The sequence below is a fragment of the Dermacentor silvarum genome, chromosome 7 (genome assembly GCF_013339745.2).
Source record: "Dermacentor silvarum isolate Dsil-2018 chromosome 7, BIME_Dsil_1.4, whole genome shotgun sequence".
NCBI lineage: Eukaryota > Metazoa > Arthropoda > Arachnida > Ixodida > Ixodidae > Dermacentor > Dermacentor silvarum.
In genome coordinates, this window is record NC_051160.1 from 29,869,387 (window position 1) to 29,887,560 (window position 18,174).

Sequence of the window (18,174 nt, forward strand, 5' to 3'; positions counted from 1 at the left end):
TTTCAGCCACTGCGCTGATGCTGCAGCAAAGAATACTGTGCCTGGCCTCGATAAAATGATTGGGTGACACCACGCTCTGCAGTGTATCCATAAACCATCGCCGGTGAGAAAGAATATAAACGAAGTCAGTGGCAATAAGTGAAAGGGGGGATAAAGAACAGGAAAACTAGTCGCTTTCCACCACCAGGGGGCGCAACCTACTCAAACAAGGACGACTCGGATTAGAGGCATCAATGGGTAAAGCTTTCTTTTTCTTCTCGAAAGGTGGTTGCTTACACGCATCTGTGAGTGTTTCTTGGCAAGCAATTCAAGCTCTCCGGTGGGGGTACGAGTCCACAGCAAAGTGTTGTGTGAACAGGGAAAACATGACAGACACAAGTGCTAACTTTTGCGCTAACTTTAACTGCTTGTTGTTAGCAATTGTATCAGCTTTTCGGCATTCTTTTTCATACCACAGTATTTGCTCGAATCTAGTATGAAATGTTTTGTAAGCAAAAAAGGGAAAAATACAACGTTTAGGGGTAGTCTTAGATTCTAGGACGCGGCAAGACTGGAAACCAGAACACTAAACATCACCTTGTGGCCGCAGAACTTTATACACTATATTGAAGCATACTCTTGTGGTGTGCTGCCCAGTCTCGGATGTCATGCTTGTAGCTGATGCGTTGCCATGCATCATTTCGTTTGGATGCAGAATCATGTGGTTGTGGAGGACGGTGCAGTGTGGAAATAAATCAGTGACAAAGAGGAGAGCGATGCTGATGAAAACAACGATCAGTTAACGTTGCACATTCTTGTGCCGAGTATCGCAGACCATAAATAAGTGCATGTTCTTTTGGCAAAGTATTTCTTTTATAGGACTTACATTCGAGAACACACACACACAAAAAATAATTTCTTGTCTTCTGAATTTTGTGGTTCGGCCTAGATTCGAGTAAATAAGGTATGTTCCTTTCTCGTATTGCGCTTCTACTTTTAAGCAATGGCTCTCTGCCTACACAATGGCAAGCCTGTGTTGCAGTAAAGCGTAGTTGAAAGTTAGCACCAGTGTCCGTTCCTTCTTTCTCTCGTCTTGTTTTCCCATTTGCGCTACAGCCCGCCGTGCGAACGTTACCCCCAACCTATACCGGGTGAAACGGTGTAAGATTTACTGCGCATAATGTTGCGCCAGCTGCGGGCACCACTGCCTCGAAATGTGTCCGAAACTGCAACCTTTCTTTTTCCTTTCTCTCTCCCAGGTGACTTCTTCCTCTGTTACCTGCAAGTGCATCCTGTCCGCTACCAGCAATCTCCTTTCCTTGCTTTTCGCTCCCTTTCCCCTCCTCGGCAAGGTAACCTGTGCTTGCGCTTCCCAATGCTGCCGAGAAAGCCCTCTCTTTCCCTCGTGTTGCTCTCTTCTGCAAGCTAACTTGTAAGACTACTGTCATGACATTCTCGACTATCCTCATTTTTGCGGCGATGTGCTGGGGTCGCACTCACTGTCCTGCTGAGGGTGCGCCCATGCATGGCTTGTGTGTGAAGAGTTGGGGATTCTCCAGAGAAACGTCTGGTAGAGCTTCTACCACTTTGAAAATAGGTGTCAGTACTCCTTTCAGCACTCCTGGCTTGGCTGGGATATTGGTGCAAAAACACGAGAGACAGTTGAATGAAATGAATGTAATCCATGGGGCACCATGTGCTTGTTCGCTTCTTTCCACTTTGTCCATGTTTTTGTCCATGTCTTTGTCCATGTCTTTCTTCTGTTTCTAAAGGCCTCGTTCCTGCCATCATGTGACCGTCAGGGCAAAAAAAAAAAAAGCATGCCAAATTGGGGATGGAGCAATGTTTGAACAGGTGACAACAACGCTGATGGCGTCTGTAGCATCTTTTTGTACAATGTTGACCATTTGGCTCCATGTTTGTCTAAAACTTTACAATTATAATCTAAATTTGCACAGCCACTGTGCAAGCCGCGGTAGATACCGGCTCCTGCTTTGGAGAATCACTAAATGTGGATGTGAATGAGCTCGTGGTTAGGCTCAAAGAGCTATTTATACCAGGTCCCGTACTCAACACAACTTTTGATAAGCATAGTGTTTGAATGCGGAATGGATGATGCCATGTGTAAGCCAGAGTTGTAAGTATGTGTTAAGTCTGGTCCATAGCGTTCACATCTTCTGAATATGTGTGTGTGAGTGAGGGGAGGGGGGATGGCTTAATGCATAGTACTCTGACAAATTGAATGTTTGATATGTGAAATTATGCTCAGAAACTAGGCGTTTTAAAACATGGTCCGAAAGTTAGTTGTAGCTTGGAATTAACTTCCTTGGGAGTGCTTGGAGAAGGATGCCTTACAGTGCTATCATGTGTTGGCAAATGGCTTCCAATTGCTTGCCACTTGGTTTGGACATTTTCATGCAACACTTGGTGACACACTATGACAACGGAAGTAGGTTATGTGAGCTCTGTTGGGTTGCACAGGCCTGTCATCAACTTAATGTTTCTTTTGCAATGACTCTAGTGGAAGGCTGGTCCTTGGACGACCAGGAGAAACTTCTGCATTTCGCCTCAAAAGTGTTCCTTCTCAACTTCCCACTCTACGTGGCCTTCAAGCACAGTCTACATTCAAAGCTTGAGGTATGTGGCCTATAGAAGTCGATGCATTAAGTGGACTCGGACGTGACAATGAATATTTAAACTTGGCCCCACCATTTTATTTTTTCCACCTTTGCAGGAGGTGTCGCAGGCAGAGATTGCAGCTTTAAGCACCGTGTGTGATGTGAATGTGAGTTTCTGTCATCTATCTAGCCATTGGTGTTACCAGTGTGGTAATGGTAGTACAAAGCAGCCTGTTACACTGCATTTAGCTCAGTGTTCTTTGTTTATTTATTGAATATGTGACCACAAACAGCTTGGCTTAGCGCAGTGCACTACAGTGTAAGTTGAATGGTGTATGTAGCAGCTAAAAAAAGCATAATAAAGACACAATAAACACACAATAAATACACAGAAAAGCATAACAAACACATCGCAGGGAGCAAAACAAAGCGAATATAAAAATACAATGACAGTGTTTAAATGGCACAGGTCCAATACACATAAACTATACAGATGAACATCTGCGCAAAGACATACACATACCTATAGAGTAAAGAAAAGTATGTGAAAAGATAGATAAAAGAACGGTAAAAAAAAGTTTGAGAGGTTGCACATGGCTCAACACGGAACTCGACCGTGTATCTCAACACAGAGATATGCCACGTTGTTCATAACATGAGCAGAGAGTGCATAGCGTGATGAGCAGTAGTCGAAATGACATCACTAGATCAAGTCACAGGTGTGGCTCAGCATTTCTGCACTTTAGACTCCTCATTCCAGTTGCAGCTGGATTTGGCAAAATTGTTTTCACCTCAAATAACTTTTTGCAAAGGCATAGCAAGCATCCGTAACACAGGATGGACCTGTGTACAGCTGACTGCAACAGCGTTTGGAGCTCAAAGTTCGCCACAAAGTTAAATTTTCCTGTGACTTCATTATTCGGGCAAAAATTTATATAAAGAGATGTAGTGGTCACGCGGGGGAAGCGCTTGCTGCACAGATTGATTCAAAGGAGAATACATTGGCTGCAATAAAAATTTCTTTCTTGTTGGATTCTGTGCTCCAAAAAACTTTGGAATCATCGTGGAGGCTACAAGAGCACTGTGGTTGGGGGCTATTTGCTGTTGCATGACAAGAATACTTGATCTGTTGAAATCTTGCAGTGCAGTAAGTGGTTTAGTTGCGAACACTCACTTGTATACACAGTCACTTCCAGTAACACTTATTGGCACCCATTCATGCTCACACTAGCTTCCACTCCAACTCTCTGGCACACACGCACTCTTAAGTCCACTCAAAATCGCCATCACTGACTTCCTTCAAACTCGTGTTAACCAGCACTCGCTCCTGTTTTTGCGTCAACTCATACTCACCAGCACCCATTCCTGTTCATTCTGCAAGAGTGTGCTGCACTGGTCTGTTTGGTGCATTCTTAGGAGGCAGTCGAATAGCGCTTCAGACAGTACGAAGTAAAGACGACAGATGTAACACTGTGTCTGTCGTCTCTACTTCCTCCTGTCTCGATTACCTTACCAGAATCCTGTTCATACTCGTGTCTGCTCACTTGCTTCGTCGCTCTCTAAGCGTTTTATATCGTGCTTGTGGAATGAGTGTGGGGTGAGTATCAGTCAGTGTACGTGTGAGTTAAGTATGCCGACCCATAGAATACGTACCAACAAGTTGTGCCCCTGCAATTTGTCCTGGCACGTGATTGGCTTGATGATACTCGAATGGCCTGCGCACTTGCAGGACCTGGACATTCCGGTGCACCTGCTGCGCAATGTGGCACACTTCTGTGGTCAAGGTGGTCTCTCTCTGCTACACGCCTGCTTCCAGGAGGTGGAGCCTCAGCGGCTGCCCATCGGCCTGGCCCATGCTCTTGTATCGCTTGTCTCAAACGTGAGTGGTGCTTCTCTTACTACCATATATTTACTTGACTTTAACACACATTCTTTTTTAAAGACGATAGTCTTTCTTGGGCTACCTAAATGCGAAAAACTTTGTCACTATCAACTGCCTGGGCAAGACCGATTCACTGCCCCATCCAAAACCAACCAAACTACTAGCACTGGTGGCACGGGGTCATACACGTCAACATTATACAGCGCAAAGGAAACCTCAGTCCTATTTGAGGCAAAATATATGTATATAACTGTGATTCGCAGTGTTCATTTAATTAAGAATACACAGCGGACTGGTTTTTACGTTAGTAAATGAAAAATGAACGCGTTAGAAATGGTGTCGAAGAGGCGCTACGCGTTAAGAACAAGCCTACTGAAGCCGTGGCTCTGTAGCCGGCTTTAAGCCAACAGTAATAAAAGGTCCCAACAATGGCGCAAGAGCAGGGCGAACGCGAGAAATTTGAATTGAATTCAGCAAAACCTCTATTGCATCCATCATGGAAGGAGGGAGAGGGGAGGGAGAAGAAGAGAGGGTGTTACATATCAGGGGCGGCAGAAGACTATCGTCTTTCAACGTAATTTGCAGCAAAGCAAGCAGATATGCGGCCAAGTTTTTTTTCTGGGAGCTGTGACGTGCATTGTATTTAAGTGTGAAATGATGAGAGATAGAGAGAGAAGAAGGAAAGGCAGGTAGTTAACCAGGTTGCACCTGGTTTGCTACCCTACACTGGGTGAGGGGGAAGTGAGAAGGAAAGAAATGAGTGATGTGTATGCACACCCAACAGCATTTACTGTGCATTTACTCTGTGTGGACAGATAAAAGCGTGTTGAGCAAGAAACTACTTCACTGATGGTCAAATGTTTTGATTTGAAGTGTTTTGAAACAAATGTTTCAAAACTGACCTTCTGGTTGAAATGAATAGATATGGGGCAGTCTGGCAGGCCGTGTAATGCAGGTAACAAAGAAAATTTCGTCGCAACATAAACACTCATTTGTTACTTTTATTACTTGTCTGCTTTGCTTCTTGTCGGTATTTTTTCTCTTTATTGCTCTGAAGATTTTCGACTTTATGTAAACTTGATTCCTCATTGTAGCATTATTAACAAAGTGTTCTTATGATTTGTATAATTGTATGATCCTTATAATATGTATAATTTTGAAGCTCCCCTCACCCAATCCCAATTCTTCAGGCCTGTAAGGTATTTTGAATAAAAGAGTTAATAAATAAACCAGTGGTTTATTAGATTAACGTATTGGACGCCCAAGGAAGGGGGAATGCTGTTGATGACGGCAAATAATAAAGCAACGTAACGTTAAACATGCATGAAAAAAAAAAGAAACAACGCCTTTCTTTTCTCTCTGTGTAACATGCTAGCTGAACCTGTTATTATCCGATAGCTGGCCCAACAAAATACCATTGGATTGGGAATTTTCAGGCGTAAGATGGATGAAACACATGCAAGACAGGGTTTTTAGTTGGAGATTGCTGGTAAAAGCCTTCCTCGTGCAGTGGACTTAAAATAGGCCGTTGATGATCATGGTATCAAGAGTGATGACCAAAGGCTGGTTTGACGAACCAATCCATGGCTTTGTTTAGGCAGACCATTGTAAATAGCTTAGTGCAATTCATGGGAAAGTTCATGAATTGAATGTTGCGCTGCTTACCACCTTTGATATTCAAAATGGATGGAGGACTTCACACATGTCACAGTGTTTCCTTTCTGGCGTTCCTGGGAAACAAGAAGGCAGTGGTTTTAACTGATAAAGAATGATATCTGAAGGCATTTCACAGTGTTTCGGAAGTGGAGTTGCTACACAGCAAAGTACGGGAGAGGGTGCACACATTCAAGGTGTGTTTAGCAAGGGCTGTAACGAGTGTGATTCTCGGGGTATCCCTTAACGAGCTGAGAAATTTGTCTTGTTTTCTGCGATGCATCCTCCTAACTTAGTTTTTATATGCTGTTAGGTGTTAGCCTTAGTGGTGCTCACGCTGTTCTCTTTTCCTTTTCTGTATCCTTCTCCCGGACAGTTGAAGCTGTGGATGAACCTGCCATGCATCGTGCAGCACTTAGTTCCCCTGCGGTCTTCAGTCATTCGGTGGGTTATCCGATACTGTTATGTCATCTCGGAGTTAGGCCTGTGATAACGCTTGTGGGCAAACGGCGGTGTGTTTCGGGCTTGAACATAACTTATGAACACGATGAGCTCAGAAATGGCTCGGTACATTTACAGAATTGTCTGGCAGTTTTAAACAAACTCTGTTAAATGAGACTCGAACAGTGATGTGGGCGTTCGAGACTCAAGCTCGGTTTGTCGTCGCCAAGAGCTATGACTGTTGGCTCCTTGTTTTGTCTGGTTGTTTATGCAACAGTGTTATTATATCTCTCTTTTACAAAACATAAAATGATCTTATGCAAGTGTTTGCGTTGAATAGACCTAGACTGACTTAAGAAGTGTAGTGTGGAAGGGTTATTAGGTGCACAAAATGTGCAGATCGGCATTGTGCATTGTTGAAATGTTCACGCAGAAAATGGCGTGTGACATCAGAGGTGTCCTGTCATCTGTCTGTGATTCGTTTCTTGCGTCAGGTTTTCTTATCACCTTTATGCATGCTTTCAGCACATTACGCTTTCGTTCTGGGCTTGAACTTACTCATTTTAAAGTGCCCCAACTGGTACCAATATTTATAGCAGGTAAGCTCTGCAATGTTTGCCAACTGAGCTGTGCGTGGCTTGGATATTAAAATGCCAAAAAAACAACAACATTCAAACGCACACAAGAAAAATTTGTGAGAGGTAGACCCTGACTAATCATGATGGTAAACTGTATGACAGCAAGGACTTCAGCCGGTGAAAGTTGGGGCAAACAGTCTCACAATCTCATAAACAAATAGCAATGTGAATCTTTTACCTGGTCCCTGTGTCTAACACTTTTCACAACATTTTCAGTTTACGTTCTATACCGTTTTACAACTTTAAACATTAAAGCCCCACGATTTACGAGTTCTCTCGACGCCAATCCTGCATGCAGGTACCTGTGCAGCCGATGCGAAGGGGAGCTTCGAGGTGCCACTAGCCGGAGCCTGTTTGAGCTGATGCTTGGGGCGGTCAAGGATCCACTGGACGTGCACCTGGCTCTGGACCGGGAAGGCCTGGAGCTGGCCTTTCGGTGCTTCGTCTCACCGACACTCACCATGCGTCTCTCGGGTATCGCCCAGATCAATGTGAGTGGATGTGGCAGTGTTCGACGTTTGTGCTGTTTTTATGCCTCTTTCTTGTCTGTGTTTATACCAGGGATGCGTGGGAGCAGTAATCAAATACCAATTGAATTAGGGCCAGATACGAATTGAATGCTTTTGAATGGTTCAGAAAACAAAGAACAACTGTTTTCACCTGTATCAGTAAAACAGTGTTCATATCATAGTAATAATAACATAAGCAAATTTCTGTCATTATATCGTACGCTATGAAGCGTTGTGTATGAAAAGCTCAAATGGAACATTAGTAACAAACCAGCAGTTTGCGCTCGCATTCGTAGGGTTTCCCAGAGAGTGCAAAGGATCGGGGTTTAGCCGGTAAGTTCTTGCTCTGTGAGTGATGCAGCCCGTTTCACTGCGTAACTTCTCATGTTTTTTGCCTACTGTGGCTACAGGGATGAAATTTATTATACTTTCGCGCCAATTTTATGTTTGATTGTACACTGTTGGGTATTTGAAATATTCTGAAACTATTTTAAATATATTTTTATTTACAAATGGTGCTTATTTGATGCTAAGGCCAAATTGAATATAACAATATTAAGTTGCTTTTCAAGATATGTACAGTACGGTCCACTGTTAAAGGGAAAGCCAGCTGTTAACAATGCTACTATATCTGATGCACCACTTTTTTATCGTGAGAAACAAATTTTGTGATAGGATGCGTTAGGCTGACATCTATGCATTTAAACTAGTCTGGATTCCTTCATGCCATGATGCAAAGGCAAACAGTAGCCATTATAAAGCCCAACATTGATATAGCAAACATGGATATAATGAATTATCAGGTACAATGATGTAATTAAAGAATGTTTCTCGCTGATACCAGTGTGATATCAGCGACATCAGTTCATAGCAGATATGACAAAGGTATTTTTGTGTCAGATGAGACTTCGTTATAACCAAGTTCAAGTGTACTTTGGGTGTTCCCCTTAAAAGTTTACTATACTGTACTAAAACCCTCTCCTTGTGTCCTACAGGAGAGGGTTGACAGGAGAGAGTTTGCCTAACTTGTTTAATTAAAAATGATGTGCGCATCTGAATAAAGAAGCAGTTAAGTCAGAAGCAAGGCTTACACCCCGGTCACATGGGCACTTTTGATCGTGATTGATCTCGGTCGGGCTCAAATGCTATCGAAAGTGCACGGTGTGACATTGGTATAATTACGGCTGCGGTCTTTCTCTTGTCTCCTCTGTGGGTTGTTTTTGGGCAAGATAAAGGGTAATAATCTGGGTTTCTTTACTTTTGAGTTAGTCATGGCTGCATGATGTTTTAGATGGTGCATTCAATCATGGTTGCTTGATTTTCTGTTCTTTTTTTTTTGGTCATGCAGAGCCACATCAGCATGCTGAACGAGCTGTGCCACAGCGAGACAGTGGTGGGAGCTCAGGCCATGGCGAAAGCCCTGGCCGCATGGCTGGTCGAGTATCGAGTCGTCGAGCACATCTTTGGACCCAACCTTCACGTGGAGGTATGTATGCCCGCAGTTTGGTGTCTGTTTCCCGGTTAGTGACCTGTGGAGAATCGGGGCGTTACAGCAGTAGTAATTCTTTGATTCTCGAGTGAGTGTTGTGTAACGTCGTGTAAAGCCAACAAACTATTACAGCTATATATGTTAAAAGAAAAAAAAAATGCAATCTACCCACTGCTCACACAAAGGCTGCATTGCATAAGACCTTTTCTGCACGTAACTTTTCTGCTCATCGCACCTCTGCGGATGCTGAAAGTCTGCAGTTTTATTACTTACTACTATTACTTACTACCCAATTACTTGGGTAGTAATTGCATTTGTGCCATACTGTAATATGTAGAAGGTTGAGATAATGCAATGATTGTATTCCGGTGCTGTTGGTTTCTGCGTATCATCAGTAGTCTGAGCAGCGCACTGTGAATGTTGTCACCGGCCATTTCCACACACGTAGCGTGTGGAAATACTGCATAAACGATTAAGCAAATTGTGTTAAAATGTCAGAGTACCCATGCAGCAATGAATGTCGAAGCAGTAGGCTTGACCAAGGTGTTAGATTTTGAGGTCAGTAGGGGAAACATAAATGAAATTGGCTGCGGAAACTAGTATAGACTGTTGGATTACTGTGGGCTCCAAAAAAAGGGATAACTGCACAATGAATCAAGCTTTTTATGGTGAATAATGTAGCATAGTGTATAAACACATTTAAAGATCTAAATGTGCCAAAGCTTTGACGAACGACCAGTGTAACAGATGCCACTGCCTCTTTTTAAAGTAGATCCTCGTATAATCATCGTGATCATCACCGGAATTTGCTGGCTGCGAACTGTGGACGATGGGGAAGGAATAAAATTAAACAAAAGGGATTCTCACATTATACCAGCCCATCTTTCTGTCAAGTTGTGAATGCCAACAGAGAGCAGCTGCAGAATGTTGGTGGAAGTAAACTTCATGCTTTGACACGATCCGAGTGTGTAATTGCTGTGACAGGCAAGTTGATGTAGTTCTGAGGCCATGCTCAAATAGACACCAGTGACAACTCGAAGATTGAGGCACAGGCTGTGTAAAAAACGATGTTCCAGCCATCGTTCCATCATCATCAACTTGCAGGTGAACCAGCCGCGGTAGCTTGGTGGCTGTGGCTATGACGGTACACTGTTTAGCACTAAGTTGCAGGTTTGATCCTGGCCACGTTTCGATGGGGGTGGAATGCAAAAAACGCTCATGTGTACCGTGCATTGGGTGCACGTTAAAGAACTCCAGGTGGTCAGTATTAGTCCAGAGCCCCCCCCCACTACGGCGTGCCTCATAATCAGATCGAGGTTCTGGCTCGTAAACAGTCCAGGGCTTAAATTAAACTTGTGACTTGCAGGTGATCAAGCAGAGCCATCTGGTGCTCGGCCTGTTGGCGTCCGAGGGCCAGCTGACCACCGCGCACCTGGACGCTGTGTGGGCTGCGGGACAGCTGAAGCACTGCGGCCGGCAGGTCTTGGAGCTTTTGCCGCCCCTGATGCGCAGCCTACGGGACGGGCCTGCGCTTCACCTGTACGCACGCCTGTGTGCCTTGCCCCCTCGGGAGCACAGTGAGCAGGTGGGCGACCTTTGGACATGCTGCATTTTTTATCGCGTGGGTGGAAGCGTGGGTCTGAGAAATAGAAAAATAGATGAAAGATAGTTTTTTTTTTAAATTTTGCCTATATGATTACGTAGTTTTTTCATCTTTATGTTAAGTTTGGCAGGTCAGTAAATCCTGGTTTTCGAAGAATTGTCGGAAAAGTAGTGGTATCGACACAATCTTTCATGGAAAATTAATAACAAGATGCCTAAGGTCCCATCGAAAGTACAGTCTCTGTAGAGTCACCCTGTTGACCTCGTTTCAAGGAGCAATGGCTTCAACTTCCTTTCCTGCCAGAACGGACACTCGTGGCCGATTCGTTAACAAGAAATAGGTGAAAAACAAAAGGTGCTATCTCCCCCCCTCTCTCTCCCCCTTGATGTCTCGTATGCAGGATTTTACAACTTTTGAAGTTCACAGGTTCGCAGGTATGCATGCAGGTGGTTTTCAGAACCACTGCTTTTAACAAAAAGTACACATCAGGTTTGGATTAACACAGTAAACAATGTTCTGTCCGATTACGTCCGCTGCTTGCAGTAGTAGTCACGGTGCAGTGCTTCTCTCCGCAGACTCTGCTGCTAGCCTCGGCACTGACCAAGCACATGTGGGCCAGCAGTGGCAAGGCAGCCCGTGGCCGTGCGTCCCCTTTTGGCCAGCTGACGAGTTCCAGGTCACATGCCGGGAGGTCGCCAGTCAAAGGTAACTTGTGTAACTTGTGCGCAGCAGGTGATGCCTAGATGAGCCATAGTTAAAAGAAAATACTACCTTGTGGGATCTGCCGTACCTGCTGCGGTCGCCCAGTGGCTGGCATTCGGCTGCTTGCATGAGGTTGTGGGTTCGATTCCCGGCCACTACAGACGCATTCCAAGGGGGTAGAATACAAGAATGCTTGTGTACTTAAAAGTTTAGGTGCATGATAAAGAACTCCAGGTGATAAAAACGAATCGGAGTCCTTCACTAGGCGTCTCAGAATAATGCGCTCGCGTTTACGTCTGACTGCTAGTGGCGGAAATGGTTGCTTGGCTGCATAAAAGGAAGGCGAGAAGAGGCGGTCATAGTGGCGAAAAATAAATCGAACTGCTTTCTTTTGCACCGATTCAAGTTTATGCACATTGCAGACATGATGAGAGGACTAGACAGTGGATGCGTACGAAGTTTTCTTCTTTTTGAAAGTTAGTAATTGGAAGTGTGGGTTATACGCAGGGGCAGGTTATGCTCACTAATATGACACTTCACTTGAGACGAGTAACGCCTATGGAGACCTTCAGGAGACAAACGAATCCAGACATGTGGCAGTCTAAAGTACACGGTGTGCAGTTCTTGATGATGTCCTTGTGTGTTGAGTGGATTTATTATTATTTGTTTTGTCTTGGGCTCTGCACCTCAGTGTGCATCTGCTTGTTTTGTTGACTCTTTGGTAGTGTCCAAAAAGGGCTTTCACGAGGCCACTGATGCTAGCGAGGAGGAAGAGGATGAAGACGATGATGAAAATCCAGTGGCTTTCCCTTCACAGGCAGCTCAGGTGAGCTGCTCTGTCCTCCGCGTTGAAAAATTTTGAAGGAAGAGATGCACATGCCTGTCAATGCCTAATTGCGTAATCGCAGCCTCTGCTCACAATGAAATTTTATGTGTAAGGTGTATTCGATGTGAGACTGACTAGCAAACAAACCATTGTCATTCGAGCGCATGGCTGGCAAGTCGTTTACTAACTGTAATTAAAAGCAGTTTCAGTATTGTACCTGTTAACACAAATTTATTTTTCCTTTGTTGTTACCTACATTACTGAATGCAATTACAGTTGAACCCGTTTATTACGAACTGGATAGTATCGTGAAAAGTAGTTTTATCAGTAGTTTGTTATATGGGGTTACGATTGGACACCACTTTGGTTCGAAAATGGGATTTTCAGTACCTTCAGTTTTTTTCCCCGTTTTTTTCCTGCACTTTTCTGCATCTAACTGCAAGTTTCTGTTAAAGATGCCATCGAAAGAACAAGATGTGGCGTTGTAGCCCCTTTGAAACGGTGCCCAGCTAGTTGCGATCACCTGCCATTTCGAAACTATGAGTACATCTGCTGGCATTCTTTCTTCCGAGAGCTTGTGATATGTTTTACTATCAGTGGGACACGAGTGAATTCTGCATACGATAGCGAAGCGTTCTACAGTCAAACCTCAATATAAAAGTTGTACTTGCAGCGAAAAACTTCGTTATATCGAGAATTTCGTTATATCGAGGCTTCGTTAATTCAATAGAACTAAGATAGGGAAATAAAAATAGTTTGTTACATCGTGAATTTCGTTAAAGCGAGGTTCGTTATTACTAGTTGGCTGTAAGCGGAAACTACTGTGGCATGCCGGCTGTTTGCAAAGGTCTTGCTGTTATGGTTGCAGCGCCGGTAACACCCGCGCCACAGGCTGCAAGTTACCTTTATTTTGTGTCACTTCGGCTGAAAAACTGCAAAGTTCGAAAGGGAGAATGGCCGTCATTAACCGTTATGGGCAACAACGTAAACGAAGCCTCGACAAACTGTAACCACCGAATTCTTGCAATTTTACATGGCAGTGGCACGTCGTGCCTCGTTCACGCCAACTCAGGCTGCGTGAATATTGATAGCAACGCTTGAGCAGTTGTTAGTTCAAATTGGTCCAAATCGTCCTAACTACACATTGTCCAATGTACAAGCCATTCAGTAGCAAACGCGAAGACAAGTGTATTTTTTTGAACAGCTGATGCTGTCTTATGTAAGAGGTGGACACGCGGACTCATGTGCAGGTGTCTGGGAGCAAGGACTCTCCACAGGTGGTCGGAATGGCCGAGTCAGAGGCGATGCAGGTGGCCATGGAGTCCTCCTCGGATAGCCAGGGCAGCTCCCCTGCTCACCACCCTCAGGGACCCGTAGTGGGCATGGCGGCACTCAAGCCCTGGACTACTGGCGAGCCCCACGTGAGTGACTGTGCATTGCGATAAGTTGCATCCATACCTGCCAACTCTCCCGAATTTCCCGTAATGTTTATGAATTTATGTTTGTTCTACGATTTGACAGCCTTCATTAAGTTTTATGAAAAATAAACTCTGTTATTGAAAATGTTTTGTTCATCACTCTCGGGACATTTTGTTGCAAATCTTCTTATTGTGAAAGAATGTTAGAGGAGTACTTGCTTTGAGCAAGTTAACACAGATAAGTGCCTGAAGCAGCTAAAATCAGCAACAGCAAAATCGCTCAAAAGTTCACTGTGATTAATTAAAAATAATTGGGTGCTTGTCAACCGTTGCTGCTCCAAGTTTGCTGCTGCTTGTGTGCTCCCTCTTAAGGTAACTAAAGGTAAATCATCATTAATAAAGTCATAATTAATAAAGTGCATAGTTATCCCAAAAAAGTGTGGGCTGAGGGCAAGCTTTGAAACTTTGTTAGGTTCAGTCTTCGGTTTCTTTGGAGTGCAGTGTAGTCATTCTTTACCAATAAGCAACTAACTAGACTTGAGAAGGTGCTGTCAAAATCTGGGACGTCACAGTGAGCTGGTGTGGGACATTCATGGCAGCATCACCACCTGTCTTTCGTTTTTGCTTATATATATTTTTCGCTTTACTGTGCCTTCACCTGTGGGAAGAGTCGCCCTTTTGCCACTGCAGAAGCGTAATTTACTAATACAGCTTAACCTAACATTGCTCAGTGTGTCCCTTTTAAGAGCTCCTCACCAGGTTTGGGCATTGCAACCGGACCAGCATTGTCTGGAAGTACGCTTGTCTGTAAGTCATATGCTGGCAATTTTGTCAGCAAAGTATTGTACTGCTGCACTGGGTGACAAGAGCTGAAATTTGTAACGAAAACCCGTGCAACCTTCTTCTCGAGGGGGCCTGCTTCCTGCCGAATAATCAAGGTCACACGCAAAAACACCTTGTATTTCAGACGTAATGCCTTCCATGTTACCGAATATGGCACGTAACTTTGGTAAGTTATCCAATGCAGAGTACAAAAATTCCATTGGAAGTGCGCCCACAGCAGAAAAATAAGAGAAGGGAAAAAGGGCAGGAAGTGAGACTTATGATGTTAACGTGACGCTGTCCTCTGGCTCTGGTATGGGAGGAGGCAAGGAAGGAATGTCATGCTTGAGGACGCTAGCCGAGTCAAAGGGGGAAAGGGTCTCTGTTGGTAGTGAAGCACGACGTTTCAATTTCTGCTGTCTCTTCTGATATCTCCTGTCGCTGCTGAACCAAGTTAAAAAGTGACACAAAACAGGAACTGACGGCCACGCAGGGGGCTCTGTGTTACCTTTGGTTTCTTGCACTAATCACATTCGAGCACGGGCATGGTTTAATTAGATCAAGAGCCTTGCAGTATGCATTGTTTCTTTTTTTCTCTAATGTTGTAACTATTTCGGCTTTGTGTACTGACAGGAGGACGAGGAAGAAAGTGGGATGAGTGCTGGTGAGGAAGAAGAGGAAGAGGAGGAGACGGAGGAAGAACTGAGCAGCGAGGAGGAACGATGCACCGTGGGCGCCCAGAGGCCACCCCAGATATTGGAGCGGGCGCTGGTTGGCAAGGCAAGGCCCCCTGGGTGAGTGCTTATTGAGTGGCCACACGCTTCTGTGTTATCATGCATCAGCAGTGCTTTCCTCTGCGGTACTTTCGCATCTACGCAAGCAGCACAGGTAATGCCTTGCTATTAATAAAGCACACTTTTTTCTACTTTTTTTTGGTAGATTGGGAGGTCAACCACATTCCTCGAGGGGAGAAGGTTCTGCTCTTCCTGTAGAGTTGTCCCAGTCGTGGCATAATACGGATGGACCTTCGTTACCTACACGGTAGGTTTCAATATTGTGGTTCTATTCGCTTTCTTGTGTTGTAGTTTTTTTTTGTTACAACAGACCAATGATCTCAAACCTGCCTTGTGCATCAGGTTGCTACACAGCATGCAGCCTTAGGGTGGCCCACTGTGCTGTGTGTTTGGGAGTTACACTTTGACTCACTAGTTCCATGCAGCAGGGCCAAGGGGTGAGGCCTGCAAGTGCAGATGATTGCGCAGGCAGCGAATTGCTTGACGACAACACCAAGAGACGGCAGCAAAGTTTAGACAGATACCTTTATTAGTGTTTGCCCTCCTGATTGGTTCAGGCGCCCTTAGCCTTCACAGTGCTGCAGGGAACTGCTGTGAAAGAATACAGGGTGTGGAGTTTTCAAATAGGCAACACACTCCTGTCTTCTTTTGACTCAAGAAAGTGGATGGCAGCACCACAACTCAACTGACGTGGTCATTGCCCTTCAGTGACATGCCAAGGCACCTCTTAAGCAAAACTTTTTTAACCAGGCGTTCTCAGCATCCACTCTAATGCACTAGAGTGAAGATGTGGGATTCAAAAGCAATTCCTCTGCGAATTGCTCTGCGTAAGAATCACCCCACGCAGTTATTGAATCATGGTGCCTTCTTGTGTTCAGATGTTTTCCTCTCGGTGGAGTCGAGAAAGAGCATCCAGTTGAGGCACTTCCAGAGTTGATTATAGGCACCTTGCACCAGCCAGAGGGCACTGTGACGCTCTCATTTACTACCCTGGCATTGCTGCCATCAGACGTTAGGGATGCGAAGAAAATGAGTCTCCGTTACAAATGCCGACAACCAACGCTTTATCGCTCATCTGAGTGTCACGCCTCAAGCTTTGGCGAGCTCAAGCTCACGAATGTTCATGCTTCTGATCTTGATTAGCAAGCACAGCCAGTCATATGCAGAGCATGTGCGCTTCAAATTTTTATATCTCGGGCAACTTGCATCATGATAAGCGATCAGAGGTGTCAGAGTGAATGCTTATCGCGTCCCTTGCATTATGCTTCCACCACTCATTAGGCTGTGTTCTGGCACTGCTGTGTGGAAAGCTTCAGTGCAAGGCTCCTGTAGTGCGATTATCTCTACTCCTTGTTGTACCGTACCGCCATTGTAATGACATAATTTGGCACTGTGGATGTGTAATAAATAGGTGCAAGTCGAGAGGGACTCGCAAGCTGCTGGCAAGAACTTGGGGGGTAGTGTTAGTTGAGACCACTGGTACATTTTGTTAGGCAAGTTGGTGCGAGTGGTACATGTTAGCTTCAGCGCAACATAGACGAAGACAAAGCTGACTGCGTTGACATCCTTTAATGTACTAATGTTGTTCTACAAGAATGCAGGAAGACATTTAACATTGATGGAGTCATTGGCAAGATGCTGAGGCATGTCTTACTAGTTACTAGGCATGTCTTACTTCAGTAATACTTAGCTGTGGCTTTCAAAATCATATTAATAACTCTAAGGCGAGAGCGAGCTTTTCGTGTGGAGGGGGTGGAATAGGAACGATGAATGCTTGCAAGAAAATATAGTTGTTAGATAAGTCTGGCTTCAGAATTTAGTGTCAGACCTCTTTCACTTGTGCTCTTTGAAGGCTTTTGTAAAGTCTCACCTACTGTCATGGTTTAAGACACGGTTGCAGTGTGGCGTCTTAACACAAAGTGTGATGCGTCGGAAAGCTCCTGTTGAAGCCCGTTGGAACCAACCTGGTGGAATACTTTTTGGATGCGGTTGTTTATACGATATCGGACAGCAACCAGAATTGTGCCACGTCTCTCCCGCATTTTTTGCAGGACCCTGACACCAAGAGAAACCTCGAGTCCTGATGGCGGCGGGAGCTGCCACTCTCTGGAGGCCAGCAATCAGTCGGACAAGAACATGGCAGACTTTGAAGGCGAGGAGGAAGGGTCAGCGGCCTGGCCAAGGGTCATGGTGACGACCCCCACCTCCCGGGAGGTGACCCTTTCATCGCCCATCAGCGCGAGCCAGGTGTGCCAGCCGGGCAAGACGCTGCTCTGGGACCTGCTGCAGGATGGCAAAATCGTTAGTGTGGCTGCCTCATTCACTGTGGGGTCTCAAGTGCTCTTTAAGAACAACACTATAGCAGCAGACACTCAGAAGGTGCATTTATTGTACCTTTTATACAATAAGCCTACTACGTGAAATACATACAAAGAACAGTTCCTCAGTCGAGACAAGGCGAGGAATTGCGGAAGTTCGGCCTTGGACTCGCAATGCTAGGATATTGAGTGAGTAAGTTTCGGCTGTGCCGGACGCCGAGGACCAAGTGTTCACGGGTGCAGTCCAGCAAATAGAAGTGTGTTTAAGTGATCCTTTTTGACCATGACGGTGCTGCGCTTCGAAGCTGTACAGGAAGCCCTTTGCGGGAAAGTCTTGTGAAGAACACCAATGAGTGTGTAGGCTGGTCCCCGTATGCCAAAATCCTATAGCCCAAAAGAGGTACTTATACCTTACAGCACTTGCCTTGCTGTTTCATCACACACTCAATTGCTTGCCTTATTAAGCAAAGCATTTTGGCCCA

At 44.9% G+C, this 18,174-nt stretch overlaps 1 protein-coding gene across 1 annotated transcript in view; it reads left to right on the top strand.

The window, feature by feature from the left end:
- The window catches only part of LOC119457853 (ubiquitin carboxyl-terminal hydrolase 34-like), a 99,551-nt gene that overhangs the window by 4,768 nt on the left and 76,609 nt on the right, over window positions 1–18,174 (top strand). Inside the window, 14 exon segments of the mRNA XM_037719608.2 lie at window positions 1,239–1,331; window positions 2,501–2,616; window positions 2,714–2,764; window positions 4,327–4,476; window positions 6,509–6,576; window positions 7,510–7,702; window positions 9,069–9,206; window positions 10,576–10,794; window positions 11,388–11,517; window positions 12,240–12,340; window positions 13,591–13,761; window positions 15,214–15,374; window positions 15,520–15,621; window positions 17,426–17,675. Coding sequence (XP_037575536.1) covers window positions 1,239–1,331; window positions 2,501–2,616; window positions 2,714–2,764; window positions 4,327–4,476; window positions 6,509–6,576; window positions 7,510–7,702; window positions 9,069–9,206; window positions 10,576–10,794; window positions 11,388–11,517; window positions 12,240–12,340; window positions 13,591–13,761; window positions 15,214–15,374; window positions 15,520–15,621; window positions 17,426–17,675 — 1,943 coding nt within the window.